The 24,723-nt window shown below is 26.7% G+C and overlaps 1 protein-coding gene across 1 annotated transcript in view; it reads left to right on the forward strand.

The window, feature by feature from the left end:
• LOC107163072 (orexin receptor type 2-like) overlaps positions 1-24,723 on the forward strand; it is a 161,829-nt gene that overhangs the window by 125,545 nt on the left and 11,561 nt on the right. Inside the window, exons 5-6 of the mRNA XM_089223806.1 lie at positions 817-1,074; positions 3,048-3,189. Of these exons, the coding sequence (XP_089079932.1) occupies positions 817-1,074; positions 3,048-3,189 (400 nt within the window). The remainder of the gene's footprint in view (positions 1-816; positions 1,075-3,047; positions 3,190-24,723) is intronic.

A 24,723-nucleotide genomic window follows, 5' to 3' on the forward strand; every position in this document is an offset into this window, starting at 1 on the left:
CTGTTATTATATCACGTATTCATTTTTTTCTGGTATTGGATATATTATAACAAAAATAAAATTATATAGATATATATGTATGGTATAATATTATATTTTACTTTTATAGGATCAAATTTTAACCAGTAACCACCTTAATTATGTACATTTATTAATACCAAATGACTAATGGGCCCATGTAGTTGAAATATAGCGTGAGAACGAACCTAAAAATGTACAGTATTATATATTGGAACATTAAAAATTACGCTCGTCATTGTTTATAATTAATACTCTCAGCATAGAAAGATTTTTTTTTGCTCATCAAACTTATTATTCCAGTATATCATTAGTTTTTATACTTATTTAAGTAGTTACCTAGCTAATTCTGTAACACTAGATACTTGCAAAAATAATGCAATTTTGTATTATTATATTTTGTATATTGTGGTCTTATTTTTATGGAATAAATTTGATAAATCCAAATATTAGGATGTTAATCTTTATGTTTAACATTCATTATTTACACAGATGTAATATATAGATTTTCATTTATAAAAATGTTTTTCTTTTTGCAAAAAATATTATTTTTTTTTAATGTTACAAAATAATTTTTATCAAACTTTCTTTAATTATATATATTTATTATATTAGTGCATTGGTAGGTGCCTTAATAATACTATAGTTATACATATTAATGATTTATTATGTTATCATGGATTATAATAATTATTAAATATATTATGTAACGTATAGTGTTAAAACATGTATATTATAATAATACAACAATATAATAAAAATAAATTACGATCGTTTTAATCTTGGCTTTTCTCGCAGACATTCCAGAGCTTTTGGTGTTGGAAGCAATCGAAAAGACAAAACGTTTTTCTTCCATCTATCTGACTCAGTGCGAAGCTCTATGGAGCCAAGAGTCTGAGACTATCTACCAGATCGCCAAGACCATCGTGCTTTACATCCTGCCCCTATTGCTCATGTCGGTTGCCTACTATCAGATTGTCCGGGTGTTATGGAAATCTGACAACATACCCGGGCATACAGAAACTGTGCAAATGTTCAACGCTAATGCTTATAATGGTGAGTTTTGCAAACCAACTTTTATACAGATGCATGCGTAATATTACTATAAGTGCCCGTATAACAATATTATGAAACACCGCGGGAAAACGTTTCGATTTATCTCATCTTGTATAGTCTACATATCGCCGTTATAATTATAAATCGATCATCATTCTAAAGGAACACAATTTTATGTGACAGCAATAATTATTAAATAAACTAGTGCCTCTCATAAAAACCCAAACTATGCATCATAATAATGTATAATAGGTACGTAAACAATGTATAATTTTCGTTGTCATTCAAATCAACATAATGTTTGAATATCTTTTTTTTATAGCAAGTCGTTTTTGAAAAAAAAAGTAATAACCTCGATTAATATTATTATACATTCTAGTGGTTTAAATCTAATGGCAATCTATAATACTCTGTGAAATAAAAACTAAATAGCATTTTTTTTCTTTACTGAAAATATCGTGGTTTTTTTAACGATATCAATTAATAACTGATACGCCTAAAACGTTTGAAGTGGAGGTAATTTTAAAAATCGTGTAACGAAAACAGCTTTCAAGAGAAAATATTCAAGCCCGTTTATAAAATACTTGAATACATTATTATTTATTTTGGAAGAGGAGATATTTTGCATAAAACAATTACTATGTTATTGTATTATTGTAATAACAAATAAAACTATAACACTACATTAATGTACAAAAATAATCACTCGATTTATAGTTTAATATACTTAACCGAAACTCGTTTAGTTTATTGACATTAAAAATAATTAAGTATTCAATAAAAAAAAATATGAACGTGCTTGAAAAGCAATTTATTGCAACCGTAATACTAAACAACAATATATAATACTTAAACAGTCGAGTGCATAAAGTACCTATTTTACATTTTTTAAAACAAATTATCAATATTTTTTATAAGCGTGTCTACAGTTCAAGTCATGGGGATAGTATGGATACTGTATAGCCCAAGAGCTATAGGAAGCAATTATCTTTTAACTTATCCCAACTTAACAATAAAAACCAAAGATTATGTAGGTATCAAGATTTAAAAGTTTAAGTTTCGATGTGTATATGTAGTGAAAATATTTGCTTAGGTAATCGGAAAATATATTATATATTATTATTATTTATATTATATTAACATAATATAATATGTAGAAAGTAATGTGTGCAATGGTTGTCAATTTTTCATTCTATTTCCAACTCAACAGTTTGGACATGTTTGTACTACTAATTTCTTAGGTGCAATGCTATACTGAAATAATGTTTCATACTGTCAGTCATCGGAATAAAATATTCTATTTATGGCACATTTTATTGGTTTTCAGTAGATACACTCAATGGGTTTCATTTGTATACACCATTCACCGAGATAATATGGTTGCGCACAAACCAAAAATAAGTCTTACACCCCAGTTGTATGTGCGCAATGACCACATTTTCATGGTATAAACAGAGTATATACTATATAGCTTATAAAATTGAATAAAATTAGCTATTTAGGTAGGTATATTTCAAAACTTCTCAAAAAGTTGTGAAAAACTACCAGAATAAAACAAAAAAACTGTTTGAAATATACGATTCACAGCTTTTTTTTTAACACAGAAAATATTATGTCACATTTTTAACGAAAATATGATACTAACAAATATAACGTACATTTATATAACGAAAACAATTTTACTTCTTATAGGCTCTAAGACACTATGCATTATAAAATGATTTTATTTATTTTTTAATACCGCACTTCCATTCACAACGCGTTTGATCATGATGGCATGTGTGGTTATAACATGCATTGAAAAATTGTAAATCATATATAAATTTCACAGAAATATTAGCAGCTCGTAACTGTGCGCGTGTATGATGGAATATGTTATTTAAAAAAAATTAAAACCAAGTTATAACAAGTCTGGAAAACCACCTAAGTGCAAGACGCATATGAATTTACTCACGTGGAAGTTTATTTTGCAGGGTTCAACCGGACGGCAACGATGGGATGTACGAGCACGATGGCTCAAATAAAAGCCAGAAGGAAAGCGGCGAAAATGTTGGTGGCAGTTGTGGTCATGTTCGCACTGTGCTTCTTTCCCGTGCACTTGATGAACTTGTTAAGGTGACATTAAATAATTATAAAATACTACATTACATATACAAGATCATATATTGATATTATTGTATGCTTATATATTACTTCAAAATTATTAACTACAGTAATTTACCTATATACAAAGACTAGGTAACTAAAGAATTATCTTGTATTTAAATTTAAAGGATTTTGACGTGTGTTATAATATATATATATATATATATATATATATATATATTATAATTTGTAATTAAATAATTGTTTAGTTCATTCACCTTTATGATAAATTATTAAAATGATGTACTATCACTCTACAAAATTATGCTAATACCAATAATAGGTATTAAAATTAATTTTAAACGTAATATTTTAATAGTATAATGCAGTAATAAATTCTATAACCAATAATCGTTCGTTTGAATGCGTAAATAATACAATATTGTTTTTCTCGTGTATGACAACACAATGAATAATGTAATGCTAAATCAATTTTTTTTTGAAAACCCGTTTTTTTTAGTATGTATGTAGGTATATTTAATTATAATAATGCTCTGTAGTAATTCAAACTCACAAATAATTATATTGGCTCATTATATAACACGATAACAACCACATGTCAAATTGTTTATCCTCTTGTAAAACTGCGAGAAAATAAATTAAATATAACATGATCTATTATATAAACGGAATTTAATGTTATAATAGCAATTGAAAAGCCAACGATGTTATCTGAAACGAAAAATTGCGTTAAATAAAACCATATGATTCACATATCTGTACGAAAATATCAAACATCAGGAAACCCTATTAATCATACAGATCGTATCTTAATAGTATAGTATTAACATCAGTTATTTTTTAAGAAACCCCCGTGTTGCCATGCAGCCGATTAGCGTGTTTAAGAGTTATCTAGAACTTAAAGGCGTTAAATAAATACTTACTTTACAAATTTGCTGTACCTATAATAGTTGTATAAAATCTAAAAAGAACTTTTTCGTTTACATCTATAATAGTGGTTCGACTTAAAACCTATAGGTGATCCTATATCTCCACGAGTAATAAAAATAATTAGTGAAAAGAGTAACCAAAAACTCTTATTTCATATTTCATTGTGTTAATCATAACTTCAAAAGACCCTACAATATTATTAATTATATCGACAAAATAAATATTATTCTGGTTTCAACATTACGAAATATCCTAGTTTTGTTCCCCGATAAATTAAATGTAATTCTGAAGGAAAAGTTCAAGTAAAAAATAATAATAATATTAATAACAAAAAGGTTCTTTCTGTTGTACCTGGGTTGTTACTTGTTAACTGCATTTTTTACCTTATCATGTGTTTTTTTTTTACTTTAAGTCTTGCTTAGAATAAATAACAAATTACAAGACTTAACGTAGAACACTTCGTTAACTATTATATTTGAAAATAATTAAGATTTAAAAATCATTTATTACAGTTATATATGTATTAGTTTAAAATTTAAAATTTCTCTCCTGAACAATTTACATGTATTTCGATTTTTTTTTTGGTTCTCAAACAACGAGTCTATATTGTTTTACATAGATCAACCCAAATTGCGATGTTTAGAAGATTACATTATGTCCCTCTTGATTCACGTGCATTGAATGTCTAAGTCTCATGCATAGCACAGTGTTAACTATTCGTCGGTTCTGAGTTAAATCGAATTGACAGAGCAAATTTTGCCTATGTTATTCTCTATCATCGTTTCAATATCCCGATAATCGAGCGAAAGAAAAAGAGCGAACGAAAAAGAGCGAATACTAAATGAGCGTATAAAAATATGAGCGAAAACATATAGAGCGAAAAAAATATAATATTATAATATAATTAAAATAAGTGTGTGGTCAATTTATATTCAATTGGCAATTGGTGTAAATCATCGAGAATTTTAGGATTAGGTGGAGCTAAGCAAATTTTTTGTCTCGTTCTTTGAATTGTACGTTTCAAATATGCGATCTATGGAAGTGCACTAAAAACAATTGGAACTACAGAAGATGACGACTCACTTATTATAACTCCAGTATTATCTTGAGTTTTAACGGCACGCTTTTTAATACTTTCGACTACTACTTTCGCTTGATTTTTATAATTATATCGGCAACGTGATTATGATCGGAAAGGCCTTTAAAATTGTTTTTGTATTTTAAATTCAAACAACTGTACATAGTTTGTCTATCTATACATCGCCAATATTCGACATCTTTATGTATTTTTTCTTTCCGATATAAAAAATTATTTAACTGTATAGATGAAGTTTTCCTTGTTGCGACTGAATACTCTGGCGGACGACTAAAATGACAAATTCAACCTAGGTACGAGTGTAATACACTACGAAGATATAGTGACTCAGATAAGACAAATGATCATAAACGTTATCTTATTGAATCGTTATAATATTCGTGCTAGCAAGGAGGGCTAGTATTCATATAAAATGTTTAAAGACGAAAATATATAAAACGTATATAATAACATATAAAGGGTGATCCTTTTATCAAACAACACACATTATTTCAAAAACCTCTATATAATATTCACAGGGTGATACTTTTATCAAACAACACTCATTATTTCAAAAACCTGTATATAATATTAATTTTTTCGCTCTATATGTTTTCGCTTATATTTTTAATCACTCATTTTGTATTCGCTCTTTTTCATTCACTCATTCACGTTCGCTCGATTTCTTTCGCTCAAATGTCGTAGAACCCATCGTTTCAATAACATATTAAAGTATTGATTTCACAATGCTATTAAAATCTTCAATGTCGGTTTATATTGGTTACAGCTAATTGTTTCGTCAACTACGTGAAACCACGCCGTGGCGGTTTAGTAATATATTAACATATAGTATTTATGAACTCCAGTCTTTTTTTAGAAAAAACCGTTCAAGAAACACATTAGCTGGCCATCATGATTTAACTAATAATTAAAATGTTTTTCTCGGGACGTCAAATAATGATTCGTCAAAGTGCCATTCGTTCTGAGAAAACCAAGTATATTTCCGTGACAATACTAAGAATTATTTGAATGATGTAATTTGCATAAAATACGCGTATCGAAACGGTGGAATTTATTTCGAAGCAGAAAAACGTCATGCACCGCAAAGAAAACAAATCGTAAAGGGGGCCATTGAATAAAAAAGTTATTTTCGTCCGTCTTGTTTCATCAGAAATGTAAATTCTTAACTTTTAATAGTTATAGGTATGAACGTATAATTTTTTTTTTTTAATCAAGATTCGTTGTTTTGAAAAATCGATAATTACAATATTTCCCTTGATACGGTGTGAAAAGGTGCACCATAGAGCTTCCTTCCTAACAACTCAAATTTTTTCAGTTAATCGAGAGGATGTATAACACGGGCATTTGTTGTCTTTGTCTGCTAAGTGGGGAACATACAAATTCACGCTCAGCAGATCACGTTTATATTGGTTACCTTTTAAATTAGAGTGAATCGACCTAATATGAAACTTGATGATAAGAACATTATCAGTGTTTGTATGTGAGTTTTTTTGAGATAGTTAATTTTTTTTGCAAATTTTGTGTTTATAGTACAGCGTAAATTAAAAATGCTCATAATAACTCATTTAAAAACTGAATTATGTTAAAAAAAACCTACATACAAATACAGATAATGTTCTTATACCATCAAGTTTCATAATTAATTGATACACTACAATTTTTAAATAAAAGAAGCTAAACGTGATCTGCTAACCGTACATTTTCTATGTTTTGAGCACTTGTAAGACGAATATTTTGGATACGTCCTCTTAATTTAAGAATTTAAAGCTATATTAAATATTTCAATATATGGATTGGGAAAGATTTATAGAAACAGTACACATACATTTTTTATCATAACTAGAATTATTTTTTACAAACTAATGTTAATTATTATAAGAATAATATTAATTATGTATCCGCATATTGCATACTTGTTTTAGAACATAAAGTATATTTATCCATAACATAGAAATTTAAAAAATTTATATTATATAAGTATAAAATCCGAATACTAATTGCCAAATTAATACGTATTCCAAATAAAAAGTATTTAAATTTTATATTAGCTGTGATTAAATATAAACGTACAATTTAAATAATATATTGCATGAATATTCAATATACTGATTGCACAGATACATTTGACTGTGTATAATAATATAAAATACTTTGAAACGTATAAACCGATTTTCATCGGATTTTCATAACAATCATTATAAAATTACTTGGTAAATAAAATAATATTTATGATTGGATATAATTTTACACCTTTTTTTAAAATTAAATCAAAATAACTCTGTGCATTTTTTCATATAACAGAGTTTAATAAGGGATAAATCAATGGGAATATGCAATTTTTATAAGTAGGTAAGTGTTATGTTTCTAATTGTATATTCATGATTTTTGTTCAAAAACGAAATTAATTAATACATTCGATAAGATTAGTGACTTAATTTATTACTTAGTATAACATGGTCTGCATATAAAAGTAAATTAATCAATTTAAAACAATAAAAACTTTTACATACCGATACCATCTACACCTCAATAACTATGTCGTAAATATTATACACTAACATAGGATGCATAAAATATTAAAATATATATATTATATATGTATATATATACAGGAATAAAACGACATAGGTAGAGATTTACTTTTGTTGGCTTAAAGATCCAGGAATGTACTCTATTCGTTTATGAATTTTATTAAACAAAATTGTAGTTAGCCAACAAAGAAAAATTTCCAACATTAATTATTTGATAAATGATAATAAATTTTCTAAATTTCCTAAATATGGTTTTTCTTTAAAAGATTTTGTAAAAAGAGACATTACGAGTGAATTTTGGCCCTGAGCGGTGTTGCACTTATGTAAAATTGATGTGTAGCCATTTAAAGTTTTTTCTATAATAAAAAAAGCTTAAATAGTTCGATGTTGTCGATTTATGTGAACATAGATAATTAGTCAATATATAGATACCTACGCGTAATCTCATGCACAAGTCTCGAGGGAGAGTACCTCGCTATGATCTGGAATCTTATTTATTCCTAACATTAGCAGCACCGGAATACTCAGTAGTATTTGTACGGCCTTTCGAGAAATTGAAAGACAAAACAAAACTGCAGTGTTAAAAATAACTTGATTTTAGTATTAAATATTTTGCACGATTATATTTTATAACATCGGAACAATATTTATAGTTGTGTCGCACCACTGGTCGCGTACACCTACATTCGATATAATGGACCTAAAATAATTTATATACTTTGATCTCACCTTTTATAGTACATATATTATAAAATATCTATTGGGCTTTTAGCCCGTTTAAATAACAATAAATAAATAGCTAAATAACTATTATGTTCACTGAAAATATAGCTCCAAGTGTCTCATGTGTCTCTTCTTATATCCATACTACACGGGTTCAACTACTAACCTGTGTACTTCGTAGCCCGTAAAAATCCTAAATCTTATATGTCTCAAACTTTGTATTTAATTCGTTTCCTGGGATTTTTCTAGCAGTATACTTTTATGCATATAGATATATAATGGTTAAAATATAATAAGTAATAATCTTACAACGATATTCAAATTAGTTTATCATTATGTAATTGTATTCATTTTATCAAGAATAGTTTGAAAACTCAAATATTCGATTGAATGATATTTAAGCCTAACACTTTTAATTTAGCCTATTTTCTGCTCTTAGGTGTAATATGTCTCTGTACCAAATTTCATCGCAATAGGTCCAGTCGTTTGGAAATGCATAAAGAACAAATAGACAGACAAAAATCAATTTTTATATTTATTTAAATTATATAAATTTATACATAGGTTAGATAATATAATGCCTATTACATTGACAATTATTTTTAATTTTAATTTAAAAATTACCATACAATTATACAAAGCATTCTATGGATAAATAATAAATATGTGCCTGAAAATTCAGTGCTGATATACAATACCACGTACATAAAATATTATATTATACAATTTTAACTGGGATAATTATAAATATGAAAATTATCCTGTGTATTTTTTGTGCTAGATACTTAAATTATCTTCAAACTTCTGTAATTTATTGCCAATATTTTTAAAATGAGTATATTGACAAGAGAAGTAACAGTGAATTGAACAAAAATTAATAACTTCCAAATATCTGGTATTGTCAGTTCATACGTTGTTACCAGACTCGAACTTGTTAGTTTTCTGATCGGTGTAACTTTTTCGGAGCTATGGATGTTTATTGTAAAATATAACCTTATAGTCACATTGAAGAAATATACTATAATAACGTATTTTGGACGTAGACAAATGAAATGAGTAAACACAGCTGTTTCGTTATGTGTGATCACCGCACACAAACTTAAAAGTTACGTATTACATACCTTTTATTTTTCTGTTGTAAATTTTAAAGTGAATGATTTTGTTGAAAAATGCAAATAAATCAAATTTCGAACATGAAGTATCTAAGATATTGATCTTTAAATCCTTAATATAAATCTGCAGGTTTTACATAAAATATAAAATGGATATAATGTTAGTATATTGTTTACTTATAATAATGATATAATACAATATAACTATATAATACTCAAAGAATTTTTACGAATTTTATAGTTCTAGACTCTATAGTTAATTAACATAATTTACGAATTATCATAGATATCACCTATATCTTCTAAACTTCTTATCGTGAACAATTATTATAATAATAATTAAAAATGTTAAAACTCAGAAATTTCTCATTAGAATTTCGATTTATACACATGTTTTATATATATTTATATTTATATAAATTATAAATTTAAAAAATGACAGTTCACAGTAAAAATAGAAGTTCTCATTTGAAACAAAATAAAGCTTATACAGACGCAGGAAAAATCTCTTAAATTAAATGTTAAAAAAATCTAATTAGATCTAAACCTTAATTATTTGAAAAATAAATCAAGTGTATATAACAATAATTCTAAAAATTTGAATTTGAATAAATTCATCATTTGTGACAAAAATTTGGGTGAACAATGAGCATGATTGCCGTGATTCACCCTGCATATCACTCTCGTAATATAAATATATAAAACCGTGTTATCATCACACGATTTTATCCTCGAAACGGTGCCATGGCATCTATGCATATATATACATTGTATATGTAAATGTATATGTGTATATGTATATATATATATTGATACACAGATATGATATATATATACATATTATATATGTAGTCATCAGTTTGGGCACGGAGCGTAATCCATTCGACAGATAAATCGTGCCAGTTTCCGTGCCGGGACATGGTAAAAAATCCGATGCGCTCGTAGATCCCGAAAATCTAATCTACCGCATTAAAGCGTGTGGTCCACGGGTCTCGTTATTTATCGACACCGGACACACCGATCGAATATTTCTTACGTGCGTCGTCCGTGGTTGGGATATTGTGCGTTATGTGTAAAACGTTATGTAAAAGTTTTAATTGCTCTGATAGCGGCAGTTTTGTGAAGTACACTTGAGTAAAAGTATTCAAATACTTATTAAAAAGCCACTACTTGAACAAAGAATTTTAAATACTTTCTCAAATAATCACTAATTTTAATTTTAATCGCGCAAAAAAATAATCTAAGAATATTTTAGTTTTTATTTTAGATTTTGAGCGGAGTGATGATTAGTATTGAATTTACAATAATGTTTGTTTTTTTGTGTCTGTGTACACAATAAGTTGTCAAAATAATGCTTTTTGTCTGTAGCTTTTCCAGTTGGAAAGTAAATTTTTAGTTAGTGCATTGAGGAGGTAAAATTTCAAGTAGTTTTCAAAAGCACTGGGAAAAACAAAAAAAAATAATATTAATGAAAAATGGAAATTTTTAAGCAAAATCAGTTTTTGAGAAAATTGATTTTAAGATATTGGTGTAACTCTAAAACAAATTGCCTTTGATACGCGACATTTTCACTGGATATTCGTATTGGAATTTTCTATACTTGATAACATTTTCAACATATTTTAAATATTTTAAAATTATTTATAGACATTTTCAATTTTTTTCGTATTTTTTTCTATGAATGTTAATAAAAACATGAAAATATAATACAAGTTTACTCACAAGTTGATATAATAGCAGATGGAAAATATAAAAATACACAAGCGAGTTTTTTTTATAAGCATTTAAAGTTAAAATGTTAACAAAATTTAATAAATTGAAAATGTACACATTATTTAGTATTTTATTATATACACCAAATTACGTAGTGTAAAATGCTTATACAATCAACGTAAAACATAAAAAACAGGTTCTTGTGATTAAGTATAAGATCAAATAATGTACTTATAAATCAATTTAAAGTATCTATCTATCAATACTTTTTTGAAGTATTTGTATTCGTCTTCAAATACTTTTTTTCTGAGTATCCAAATACGTAATTTATGTACTTTTCAAAATAAGTATCTGAATCTGTACTTGAATACTCTTGAAAACTATCTTTACTTTTTACAATACTGAAGTTATGAATATGAAAATAAAAAAGTGAATAGAAGAGAAAAATAACGACAGTCAAACTTTCCATCACTCGCGATCATCACTTTTGGTGATTCCGTTGCACATAACGTTATTACCGGTTAACGATACTGTGAACCATTTCCACTTCAAAAATAACCATGTTTAATGTGTTTTATATTTTAATATAATACTTTTACATGCACAATAAAAGGCGATTTAAAAATTAAAGCGGTTTAATCATGCATCATGTAAACGCTTTAAAGCGATCTTAATAACAAAAACCGTTTATATTTTAAAGACGCTCGAAAGGGTATAGTTTAACCAAATTTAATCAGTTTAATTATTGATAACATAATACACCTTATTCAGATTTTATTTTTTATAAAATGATGAAAATTATTGCATATCACTTTAATATTAAAGACTCACATGTAAACAAGTCGGGTGATTTAGGTTGACTCATAATAAAATCGGTTTAAATTTAAAACGGATTAACTCGTATAATGTAAATGCAATAATAGTTTATTGACATTTTAAAAATAAGTACTTGAAACATTAAAAATATCATAACAATTAAGTATATTAGGCTATATGACAGAAGCGCCAAATGCACAAAAATGACCTATCATTTGCGCCAAAATGTGTAGGACATAAGCGCCAATATAATATTGTATACCTAACATGTGAAATAGGCGCCAAAGGTGCAAAAATTACAAATAATTTGGGCCGAAATTAAAATTTTATGTAAGTAGATACTGGCCATTTCTCGTAAAAATCTATATTTTTGCTCTTTATATAAAATACACACAACACCTTTATTTGTAATAGTTTTTGTAAAATCCATTTTAACGAATGATGCTTACACGAATGCTTACGAAGTACTTACTAACAATATGTTATAAACTAATAACACAAAACTGCTCATACACTGTCTATGTGACAATCTATTGTAATCAGATATAAAATCTAACTGTCGACATTTGTCGATTAAGATTAAACGTTGGAGTTTTTGAACGATATAATTCTAAATTTAATATCTGTTATTTAACATCTATTAACCGTGGCACACAGGTACCTAGGATTTTGGCGCTTTCGTACGATACGATTTTGGCGCTTTTGTACGATACGACTTTATTTTTTCTTATCTAATTTTGGCGCTTATCACCGGTATATTACTATCCCTTACCGTGTTTAAGTATAGGTACGCGTAATACTGACCCCTCACACTTAGGTACCTATTATTTATGAAATTACGGCATGGGTAAGTTGATTTTACAGTTTATTAGTAGGACGAATGAGTTAATTCACGAACTTTAACTTATTAGCACTACCTAGAAGATGCCACGGGTAGAGCATTTCTTTTTACTTAGTTATTAAATTTGGGTTTCGATATATTTTAATTTATTATGCCCCATCATGACTATAAAAAAGTACGCAGAAATAAAAAAATTTCGAGAAATGTAATAAACGAGTACATAATCAATAAAAGTGTTTATCGATGAGTTCGATTGAAAAATTAAGAATTTAGCTTTCATGTAAAAACTCAATAGTTGATAATAATTTTAGATGTGTGTGTGTGTGTGTGTGTTTTTTTTTGTGTCTGTCATCACGTTTTGGGGCAGTAAAAATGCTTCGATTTTTGACTTCAGTACCTCGTTCGATCAGAAAGTGAATCTAGTTGGTACTTTGGGGGGTCAAAAGTAATTCTTAATACTTTTCTAAATAATCGAGAAAAACAAACTAAAAATTAAGGGGAAAAACGGGAAATTTTACGCACACTCATTTTTCGACAAAATCGATTTTGGTTTTTGATGTAACTTTAAAACAAACGACCATAGATACATGAAATTTTCACCGAATGTTTATATAAGTATATTCTATGCACTATGCAATGTTCAAAACTTTTCGACTTAAGTTGAACTATTCATAGGCATTTGAAATTTTCGATCATTATTAGTTTTTTAAAAATTAATATCGATGTAATATTAAATAATATTAAATTCGATATAATCGAAAGCTTTTAACATATTGTTATAATAGTGGTTGAAAAATTAAATTAAATTCATAGTCACAATTTTTTTTATAAGCATTCAAAGTTTGAATTTTGACGAAATACGTAAAAATCACGAAAATTCAGAAATTATTTTAAGCTAGAAATTCATAAAAAATTTTCTTTTTAAATCTAAGATTTAATACAAGATTCCTTAAAAGTTTTCCAATCTTTATCACAAATAAAAAGTCCACCGGAAATTCAAATTCAATTTTTATGAGCATTTGAAATTTAAATTTTTACAACATTGGATTTTCACTTTTAGCGATTTCCTTATTTTGGTGTCTCTAAAACAAATGACCGCAGATACTTGAAATTTGCACTGAATGTTTATATAGGCATTTTCTATATTTGATTAAATTTTCAAAATATTTAAATTTGTCTTAAGCTGTTTACTGACATTTTAATTTTTCAACTTTTTTAGTTTTTTTTTCTATAAATATCGATAAAAATGTATGTGTTCGGTAGAAAAGCTTGAAAATTTAATACAAGGCTTCTAACACATTGTAACAATAGCAGTTAAAAAATATTAAAAATACGTAGGCATGATTTTTTTTATAAGCATTTAAAGTTCAAATTTTGACTAAATACGTAAACATTACGGCAATGTTCAAATTATCTTAGATAGAAATTCATAAAAGTTTTTCTTTTTAATTCTAAGATTTTAAAATTTAATACAAGGCTCCTAACATATTTTTACAATGGAAGTTGAAAAATAAAAGAAAAACAGTCACAATTTTTTTTTATAAGCATTCAAATTTTGAATTTTGACAACATATTATGTAAACATCACGAAAATTCGTAAATTATTTTATGCTAGAAATTCATTAAACATTTTCCTTTTATATCTTAGAATTTAAAATTTTATATAAGGCTCCTAACATATTTTTACAATAGCAGGTGAAAAATAAAAGAAATATATTAGTACAATTTTTTTTTACAAGCATTCAAAGTTTGAATTTTGACAACATGTGTAAAAATCACGAAAATTCGCAAATTATTTTAAACTAGAAATTCTTAAAAAATGTTCTTTTTAAATCTAAGATTTGAAAATGTTTAATAATTTATAATATATTCTAGACAGATAAACCGTCTTCGCTCAGAATTGTTTTTCGTATACAATGATATAATATCATTGGATTCAAATTTAATTCCATCCATTACAGTAACCCACTTGTAACCTACTGTACAGCAGAGCGACATCCACGATTTACCCGCCTTTTTAAAATATGAATATAAAGATGTGTGTTACATTGACAAAGGTTGGACGTTCATATACTGATTGTTCTGTTTCTTTATGAGCAGTTAACGTTTAGTTTCATAGCTTTTGTATTAGAATGAACTGACTAATAATCAATTTTTAAAGTAACTACATTATCTATGTTCTCTCTTAAATTTTCTTAACTCTCTATACATAAATAAATTGTATTATTTTACTTACTTACAAACTAGATTTAAAATTAAAATCTTGAAAAAGTCTTTGAGCGAACAAAGATAATAAAAGTGCAGTAGCTAACACTGTAATTTTTTTATTATTATCCCATTATGCGTATTTTATATTTCACATTAATCAAATTTTTGTATTCTTTATTTTCCCAAGGATAATATTGGTTTTTTATTTTATTGAATAACATCTTAACAGTTTTAGAGACAGTGTTATGTAAATAAACATTTCAAAAGAGGAGTGATTAGCCACTACATGACTCACTTGTAGGTATTTATTTCCATTCAAAGATTTTAAAACTCAACAATATTATGTCTAATTAAAAAAGCCTACCCCAGAATAAATCGTTGCCATAGAAGGTAAAATATAATTGATTTTTTATAGAAATGTTCCTGTAATTTAAAGAATGTAGTCCTATAAGCGTGTGATGCTGTCCCTTCAGCATACGGTATTGTCGTAAATACGTTTCTGGCATGATATTATATTATAATTCAAAAAGTTTACCTACGACGGTATAAGGCTGTCATCGCCCGCACGTAATAATATGCTCGTAGATGTATGTACGAAAAAGCGAAGAGTAAACATCACTATTAATGTTATTAAATATTCATCGCAGTGTTTTAAAGTTTAATTAGGGTTCGCGCATATTGTATCCCCAAAATCATATAACATGTTTGGAAGCTAAAACCACGTTACAAAATTACCTCATCATGTACACGTCATGGCAACATCATCTGTGAGGTCGTCGCAATTATAATAACGACCCATCGACAGTAATAGTAATAATAATAGTATGTAACAAAAACTAAATTACTCATTTGATTAGCGTTGTACGTTTTTTGTTTGTTTGTTTTTTAATTGATATTGTACCTACATAATATTATATAGGTGTCGCAAGCGATGAATTCTACGAATTCATTCAAGTGATCGTATATATACCAATTCTATACATTATTTATATTAGCATTTAAATTATTGTTAAAACAAAACGTTTGAATTCGTGAAATTAAATTGTTTATATTGTCTCTGTTTGAGCGTTCATAAACATAGTTCATCGATTATAGGTATATCAAAAGCAACACATTGCGAAATTATAAGTTTTAGATTCTTTGTATAACAATCATTAATAGGTACATACTACAAACTACAAATTATATTGATTTTATAATGGAATGTTTGTTGTTTTTTTTAGTCGCACGAATTGAAACTTTTCAAAATAAATAAATAAAATTTAAAAAAAAGATCCACACATAAATTATAATTGAGATTCTTGAATTCAGTCAAGTTAAGCATTGGGGTTTTTGGAACTATACAGAAGTATAAAATATATATACTATGTAAGGATAATTAGTACAATTAATATATTGAACTATATAGGTTAAATATATGTAAGTATATGCATTGTAATTGTTATATATGAATTCGGTATTATACACGATTACAGAGTGTTTCTGTAGTTTTTAACTGGTGTCTATAATAAACTATCTATAGTTGAGGAGCACAACATATGTGATTGCCAATTGGTTTTGAAAAGTAAAACACCATATAGGTACGAGTATAATATTAAATTCACGACTTTAGGTGGATTCAAATGTGATGTGTAGAATATAATATTGTGCAAAAGTTCACTTAAGGAATCCTATGAAAAAATGAAAGTAGTTTTTAAAATTTATCCGTAATGACATACCTAGTAGTTTCATGTCCGCAGTATGTAATTCAACTAAAAAAATTAAAATAAGTGTCATTATATTAAAATATATTTGTATATTTTATTAATAATTCAAATTTCAAATAACATTATCATCTAAGGCCATTAGTTAAAAAATATATTTACAATATAGTATAGTATACCTAATATTTAATATATAATATATATATATATATATATATATATGTGTGTATAGGTACGCTTAACCTAAATTAAATTTTTAAATTTGGTTTCCTTGAAGTTATTAATATTTATGTTTGGTTTAAGATCTGGTCGTACATTTTTTTCTTTTATCTGTTGTGATTCTGTATATGATTATAAAATATAGAATACTTCTACCTATTCATATGTTTCTTATACATATTTTTATATTTTTGACATCAGTTAAATACACTCCACATCGTTTCTTTAGCATATTATTATAAGTCAATAGATTTCGATATGAGATAATCATGTGTTGTGATGTGAATATATTGTGCTATATTTAAAAGAGATTTAAAATATTTAAAAAAGATTAGTATTTTCTTTTTATGTCCTAGTTTCGACATATTTTAATGTTAATGTTTGTTGTATTTATTTTTGTATATTGTTCCACCCAATGTTTTTTTTTCCATTTGAGATGTACCTAAAGCTAGTTATATTTACTCGTATATATTATTTGTTCTATACCTAATAATGTTTAGAATATAATTGTTAGTTTAGGTGACCGTTTTGGATGATTTTTGATAGGCTTTTTCATTGCCATTTATTCCATTTAGGTATATTTTTTTCTTCAAGTATAAAGTTTAAATGTTATGATTATACTTTATGCACTTGGACATTTCTAATGCACTATCTTTATTGTAATAACGCAATAAATTTGTTAACCAACAACAACTATGTCGTACGTTCTGAAAAAAGTCTTTAGATACATCGATATACCACAGCCATACAAATGTACAAATTTGATTGCCGATTATTTTTTAAATGGCTAACGATGGTAGTTAAATTTACTTGTAAATGATTTCTTACATATCATAAAGGTATAATAATATGTGATTTTTCATGTCGTAAAACAGCTAAATAAATCATTATTTACAAATATTCACAATGTATAATAGTCTCGTAGTATAGCCAGTATAGGTAGTAGGCATACAAAAATATCGGTGCATGTGCAATATTATCTATCAATAAATGCCAATAATTTGTATTTTTATTAAGTGTGGCACTTATAGCGAGATTATCCAATATTGAAATTTGAAAGTAATAATGTTATCAGCATAATATTACGTATATAAAAAGGTATCGACAAGACTCGACGAATAAGGACAAAACTTTACTGTAGTAGGTAGTGTTAGCACAATATGATAATATGTAAACGATTCTAAAAATTTCGTGAATGTTGATGTCCTAATAATGACATATTCATCGCAGAATCATCATATAATATGCACATATATACCTACCACATGACATCATCTGTGTGACGATTTTTTCACAAGGACTCTGGCAATCATCGTGTTTATATTATATTATTATATCGTGTGTATATGTCGTAGCCACTTCGTGAAATCGATCTTTTCATGACAATATGACCATTTTGCGAAATGGAAACACGTTTTTAACACTTTGTGAAATTCAAAAATATTTCACGAAATTGTCACTTATTCATAAAATGGTCCTTCAAATTTACCATCGTGTAATTTTTTTCACAAAGTGGTCGTTCACTTTGTGTACTGACATACAATATTTAACAACTTATTCTATCTTTCTATACCTACCCTTATAGATTTAACTTAAATAATTACGTATACTAATAAAGTTTATTTATATCATATTAATTTATTAACCGCGCGTATTGTGAACATTTTTTATTAATTATAGTGTAGGAAAATGAATTGTAACAACGACTGTTACATTTTAGACTATACCTTTAAAACAAATAAATCTTTTGGTTTGTCAAACACTTTTACACGAACAACTTAAAAATTCCTGACCTCCAGATACAATTTGGATAGTTTCACGCATTAATTTTTTATGATCATCATTATGATTATGACTTATATCAAAACCAATAAATATCATCTACACATTTCAGATAGTCTAGTAATTGCAGTATAATAGTCGTATAGAATAATTTAGATATTATTTAAGTATTTATTGTATTATTTGACGAGGTTAATATGGATATAATCAAACTTAACGTTTCCGCTAAGTTGTTCGTGTAAAAGTGCTTGTCAAACCAAAAGATGTGTTTGTTTTAAAGGAAGTCTAAAATGTAACAATCGTTGTCACAATTCATTTTCCTGCTTTAATAAATAAAAAAGCGGGTAAGTCGTGGATGTCGCTCTGCTGTACAGTAGGTTACTGTAATGGATGGGATTAAATTTGAATGCAATGATAGGTATCATTGTATACGAAAAACGATTCTGAACTGAGATAATTTGTCAGTCTAGGATATTTTTATATTTAAATATTGTCATATATTCTATTTTGAAACAAATATTTTATTTTTCAATTAAGACGCATTTTGCATAAGGCATGGTTAACCAATTAGTGTAGTTATCATGTAGTTATCATAATTCATAATACCTTATATTATCATAGATTATAGATATACGAATACCTGGTTTGAGGATAAATCGTTATCATTACGCGATTTCATAAAAATTTAAAACTCAAACGCTCAAAACATTTTACCTATAATGACGCTTCAAATTTTCTCTATAGCTATTTGAAGCAAAACTTATGGAAAACTTGGTGTTAAATTTTATAACCTTAGATATAAATACAAACAATATTATGAATTTTGAACTACAAAATAATTTGCAAATATTCATGGTTTTGACGAATTTTTGTCAATATTTGAAATTCAAATGCTAATAAAAATTTAATTTGAATTTCCGGTGGACATTTTTTTTGTGATAAAGAATGACAAATTGGTAAGGAATCTTGTATTAAATTTTCAAATCTTAGATTTAAAAAGAAATTTTTTTATGAATTTCTAGCTTATAATAAATTTGAGAATTTTCATGACTTTTACGTATGTTGTCAAAATTCAAACTTTGAATGCTTATAAAAAAAAATGTGACTATATATTTCTTTTATTTTTCAAATGCTATTGTAAAAATATTTTAGGAGCATTGAATTAAATTTTCAAATCTTAGGTATAAAAGGAAAATTTTTTATGAATTTCTAGGATAAAATAATTTACAAATTTTTGTGATTTTTACGTATGTTGTCAAAATTAAAATTTGAATACATGTAAAAAAAAAAATTGTGGCTATACATTTATTTTATTTTTCAACTGCTATTGTAAAAATATATTATGATACTTGTATTAAATTCTCAAATCTTAGAATTAAAAAGAAAAACTTTTATGAATTTCGATCTAAGATAATTTGAAAATTGCCGTAATTTTTACATATTAAGTCAATATTTGAACTTCAAATGCTAATAAAAAAAAATCGTGCCTATGTATATTTATAAATTTTTAATCACTATGAGAATAACTTATGAGGAACTTTGTATTAAATTTTCAAGTATTTTTATAGGGCCATAAAAATTTTTATCGACACCTCAAAAAAAATTTTTCAGAAAAATTGAGAATTTCAGTTGTTTATAAATATAATATCATAAAAAAAGTCAAAATATTTTGAAAATGAAATCATGTAAAGAAAATGCCAATCTAAATAACTGATACAATTTTCAAGTATCTACGACTTATACTTTTTGAATAATAACAAATATTTAAAATCGTTTGAGGATAAATCGTTATCGTTACGCTATTTCGTAAAAATTTAAAATTCAAACGCACCTAAAATTTTTCCTATAATGATGCTTCGAGTTTTCTCTATAGCTACTTAAAGGAAAACTTATGGAAAACTTAGTGTTTTATTTTTAATCCTTAGTTATAAACGCAAAAATTTTTATGATTTTTCAACTTAAATTACTTGCAAATTTTCACGTTTTCGACAGATTTCGTGAAATTTTGAACTGTAAACGCTTATTAAAAAAAATTGTGACTAACGATTTTTATTTTTTTTTAGCTTCCATAAGAACAACTCATAGGGAACCGTGTATTAAATTTCCAAGTTTTTTTGGTCGTCCAACATTTTTTTACCAACACTTCAAAAAAAAATTCTCAAAAAAAATCGAAAAGTTCAGTGGTCTATAAATAACTCAAAAAAAGTCGAACATTTTTGAAAATTAAACTGTATATAGATATCTCTAACATTAACATTTGGTGAAAATTTCAAGTATTTACAGTGATTAATATTTGAAATATAACCATATAAAAATATCGATTTGGTCGAAAACTGGTTTTGCGTAAAAATTCCCGTTTTTCTGTCATTTTTTTTTTGTTTTTCTCGATTTTTTTGAAAACTGTTGGAAAATGTTTCCTTTTTATAATGCACCAAGGATATTCACTTTTACATCGGAAACCACCCCAAAAGTTTGAAATTGAAGCATTATTTCGACTAGTTATGCTGTACACAGACACAAAAACAAACATAAAAAAAAAAATCACACATCATTGTAAAATCAATACATTCATCACTTCGTTCAGAATCTAAAAATGTTCACAATATGGTTAATAAATTAATATGATATAAATAAATGTTATTACTATATATTATAATTATTTAAGTTAAATTTATAAGGGTAGACTAAGCTGTTAAATGTCGTATTTCAGTACACAAAGTGGTCGTTCACTTTGTGAAAAAAAATTACACTATGTTATAAAATTGAGTGACCATTTCATGAAAAAGTAACCATTTCGTGAAATATTTTTGAATTTCACAAAGTTTATAAACGTGTTTCCATTTCACGAAATGGTAATTTTTTCATGAAAAGATCGATTTCATGAAGTGGTAACCACATACATATTGTAGGACTCGAGTATGCAAATTATGGGCAGCTAATTATTTTGAATTTGATTGGATTTTGTCTCACCAATCTAATGATGCACAATGTGATTGCTATGAAGACAATATATACCTAATATAGATATATACATTAAAGGTAGGTACCTATCATAGAAATTTATGTTCGGTAAATCTACCCGATTAATATTGGGCGAGTAGCCTTGAATTTACATACATAAATATTACAGTTGTTTATTCTAACGATGAATCAAGTGAGTGCTGTAATGACCCCTCACTTTAAATTTTTGTATTAGAGTAAAAACTTTTACTTAAGTATTAAACGGACACCATACGCGAATTTAATTTTTCTATCTTACAGACGTACAACATGGCAAATTTTACATTCAAAATAATACATTTTATTTTGTAATTTTTAAAATTATAGTGAATTTAACTCTTATGAAATTTAAAGACAAGAATATTATCTAGGGCTAAGGGCATCTCGGAGGATTTTATTGATATTATCATTTTGAAGTAAGTTACGATCGTTATAAAATGTACAAATAAAACGATTTAAAAACTGTCAAAACTTACTTAAAACTTATAATATCAATACAGTCCTTCAAGATTCTCTAGATAATATTCTTTTCTTTACATTTTATAAGAATTAAATTCACTTTAATTTTAGAAATAACAGAGTAAAACGAATTATTGCAGACGTAAAATTGTCCATGTTATACGTTTGTAAGACGGAGAAACGCCCGTGTTGCGTCCTCTTAATAAAATACATTGACACATTATTGTTTAGTTTTAAAATATAACACGTTCAGATGTTGTCTAATTTATTTTACACGTCAATATAGCTATATATCCTATATTTACACAATATTTATTAAAGGTTTCCCAAAGAATAGTACATTTAAGGGGTAAGACAAATAAAAAATTGATAATGTTATATACAGTATAGGTACACAATACACATAAGGTACTGTTATAATTTAATTGCCACCAAAATAGCACGTCAAATACCTAAAAAATACATAATTCTTCTCATATACATCATAATTTATTCAAAACTCGAGCTTTCTTACTTCTTCTTACCATGAAAACTTTATGTTATTGTCTTATTCCCTAAACCTACAGCTATACCAGTTGAAAATCGTTTCTCATATTATCCTATCCATAGGCGTAGAATGGGGGGGGGGCTAAGGGGGCTATAGCCCTTCTTAGCCCCTTGTGTAAAAATGAACTATTTTATACGTCCATGGTCCATGTACTATGAGAACTGAAGAATAATTGTTCTATTATTTATTTTTATTTTTATTTACAAAGAATATTTTATATGATAATTCAAATTTTAAATTATTCAGTTATTTATACATTATATTACATCGATATCATTAGCAATAATAATATTTTGTTATAATATTATGTTATTTATATATTAAAATATGATATACACTGAATTTCCACTTAGATAGGATTCCTATCAGCTTACTGCCAATTTTTTTTTTAAATTCTGTAAGAAACTTCTTTTTAGGTTAATGATTCTCAAAATTGATTGAGAACAGACATTACCTGATACTCAATAAGGATTCTGAATCTGTAACTCCCACCCAATTATCTATCGAGTAACGTAAAAAAAAAATGTACTACCTACTAAATTTTTCTCAAAGTTGCTCTTGGCAATTTCTGGCCTCCTATTTAAATTAAAATATATACCAACTCCTTTTTTAAGGAAATAAGTATACTATTACTACTAGGTACTTTCTTATTTTATAAACATTTGTCGGTAACTTCCACATATGTATTATATCATATGTATAATTATAATTATAGGCAATGCAAAATGTACGCAATTCTATATAATACACTAATACACACGTACATTTTGACAAAAAAAAAAAAAAAACAGGCACATTTGCATAATATTATAATATATTACGCTACAATACTCATGCGTGCTGTGTAAGCATTTATTGCGGATATATGTTGTTTTTCTCACGGGAAAATTGTATGCTAGCTTGCACTACGCTGCACAGATGATAAAGTTTGGTTTTTGTGTACGCCCAAGGCTTGAAACGATTTGTTGACAAAACAAAAGACCAATACGTGATTTAGAGATTAAATATTGTTATATATGGACATCTCTAAGGTAACGGCGATTAGCTATAGGTATAATATATTATATAAGAATAAAGGAAATAGCCGGGCAAAAAGAATCAGCACAATCGAAATGGTAGGAAGTATACGAATTCATGTAATTGAATTCTTATAAACCCTTATAGATCGAATTAAATCCTGTAAAATTTAAAATACAACATTAATCGAGTCTTGCATGTTTCAATACTAATAATGTCCTGCCAAACTTTAAGAAAATAAAATTCTTTAATATTTTTACAGACTTAGAACAATCCGTAAGATAAATTCTATAGGTATGTATGTATGGTTAAATTAATATTTGTTTTATATGTCATTTTAACATTGCTCGACTTCAGGATGTGTGATGAAAAGTTTGTGATTATTGGCAAATAGTATACCTAACAATATAAAAAAATATAACAGCAATATTATCATATCAACTAAAACGATGATTATTGATAAAATAAATATTTACAACATTCCCAACAATACTATGGGCGTTTTATGCATTTTTTTTTTTTGTTTTTGTTATATGGCGTCAATTAAACCTATTTTATATCAATGTAATATATTATATTATATTATATTCATAATTTTATTCAATTAATTAAAATCAGTTAATCAACATTTAAAAAAATGAAGATACTTAAATTTATTTTATAAATAGGATATCTTAGTATGTTATATTACATGTATATAATTATAATCGAAAGAACAAGAAACCGTCAAATGTAAAATGTCGTAAACTGGCAGGTGGATAAAATGTTGCTGACAACTATCAACCACAGTAGCTCGCTATAGCTCAGTCTTGCGAAATAAATCAGACGGTGGATATAGGGAATGGG

The sequence above is a fragment of the Diuraphis noxia genome, unplaced genomic scaffold (assembly GCF_037042655.1).
Source record: "Diuraphis noxia isolate RWA-SAM2 unplaced genomic scaffold, SU_Dnox_SAM2 contig0003, whole genome shotgun sequence".
Taxonomy (NCBI): domain Eukaryota; kingdom Metazoa; phylum Arthropoda; class Insecta; order Hemiptera; family Aphididae; genus Diuraphis; species Diuraphis noxia.